At 49.4% G+C, this 1,364-nt stretch overlaps 1 protein-coding gene across 1 annotated transcript in view; it reads left to right on the plus strand.

Moving 5' to 3' along the window:
- Nucleotides 1-310, plus strand: part of NOL8 (nucleolar protein 8) — a 16,109-nt gene extending 15,799 nt beyond the window's left edge. Inside the window, exon 16 of the mRNA XM_009705898.1 lies at nucleotides 269-310. Within this exon, the coding sequence (XP_009704200.1) occupies nucleotides 269-310 (42 nt within the window). The remainder of the gene's footprint in view (nucleotides 1-268) is intronic.
- Nucleotides 311-1,364: the final 1,054 nt, after the last annotated feature.

The raw sequence follows: 1,364 nt of genomic DNA on the forward strand, positions 1-1,364 counted from the left end.
TTGAGATTACTGTACAAATATTTGGTATGCATTATTTCCAGAGCAGAAGTTTACAAGAAGTTCATGAATATACGTAATAACAGGGAAGACATATATAAACAGTAGATTTGTATTTCTTCACAGAGCTGATTTTTCTACTTTTTAATTGAATGGGTACATGAATAAATATTAAGAACGAATATTGCTGGTGTTGTATGCTTGCTGATGAACAAATGGCATTTATACATCTAAGCTTTATTCTAATCTCACATTTGCCTCTATGCTGCAGAAGGTCTGCTGGAGCACAGTGGCTCTGCTGAGCCGACTCTAGCCACCCACTGCCCAGGCCTTGCCTGGCCACTGGCCTCAGCCCAGGGCCAGCTGGGTGCTTTGCCTCTTACCAGTGCCCAGGCCAGCACAGCTATTGCACTCCCAGCTGGCCGTGCTGTTCCTCAAGTAGGAGCAGTAGCTGTGCGTGCCCTCAGCAGTGCAGGCACAGCACAGGAGCAGTTGCCAGGGTCTGGGGAAGCAAAGGGGTTCATGGCTGTGAGGACAACCAAGAGGCATTGAGGAAGGAAAGGAGGTCTAGAGGGTCCAAAAGAGAACTCGGTGGCAGCACTTTGTCCTTCTGTCCCTGACTGCTGTGATTGGGAAGACGTGAGGTCTAGACATGGCCAGAAGAGGCAGGGCTCTTCAGGGGGATGGCGACCTGAGCTCCGAGGCACTCCCGAGCAGTGGAGCCCGAAGGGAGCTGGCCAAAGAGCTGTGCTCATGCACAGCCTCACCCTGAACCGAGGTGCTTGTTGCCTGGCACCGTTCACCTCGGTCGGCATCTAGCTAACGGAGCTCTGTAATGCCCTGGCGTTGGAGGCCGAGCAAAAACTCGAAATCCCTGAGCACCAGGCTTTGCCTTGGAAGGTGGCTGGGAGAAGAGGATGGCTGAGGACACTCTAAAAGCAGGAGCTGAAGGAGGCAGCCTGGGAAGCCTCTAGTCACTCTCAGCAGTGTCAGCCAGCTAGAGTTGCAGAAGGGCTTCTTGGGGTTTTCGGTTTCTCTCGGTCCCGAATTGCAGTTTGGACCTGGATTATCCAGTCCTGGATTTCACGTTCCTTTTTTCCTCCTCTGGTTGTGCCTGAGAATCTGTCTGCTTCTCGTCCTGGTGTCACAGGGGAATTATTCAAAGAATACCCCATCCTTGTGGGGTTAACAGAAAGGCTTTTATTCATGATCAACCAATGATCAAACGGTGATTAATTGACAATGCAATGAAAATCAAATGGTAACCAAGTGCTGATTAAGCAATAATTGAATGGCAATAGAATCATTTGATTGACTCTAGAACCACTGAATGGCATAGAACCATTGAGGTCGGAAAAGACCCTTAA

Source organism: Cariama cristata, unplaced genomic scaffold (assembly GCF_000690535.1).
Source record: "Cariama cristata isolate BGI_N322 unplaced genomic scaffold, ASM69053v1 scaffold36708, whole genome shotgun sequence".
In the NCBI taxonomy this organism is placed as follows: Eukaryota; Metazoa; Chordata; class Aves; order Cariamiformes; family Cariamidae; genus Cariama; species Cariama cristata.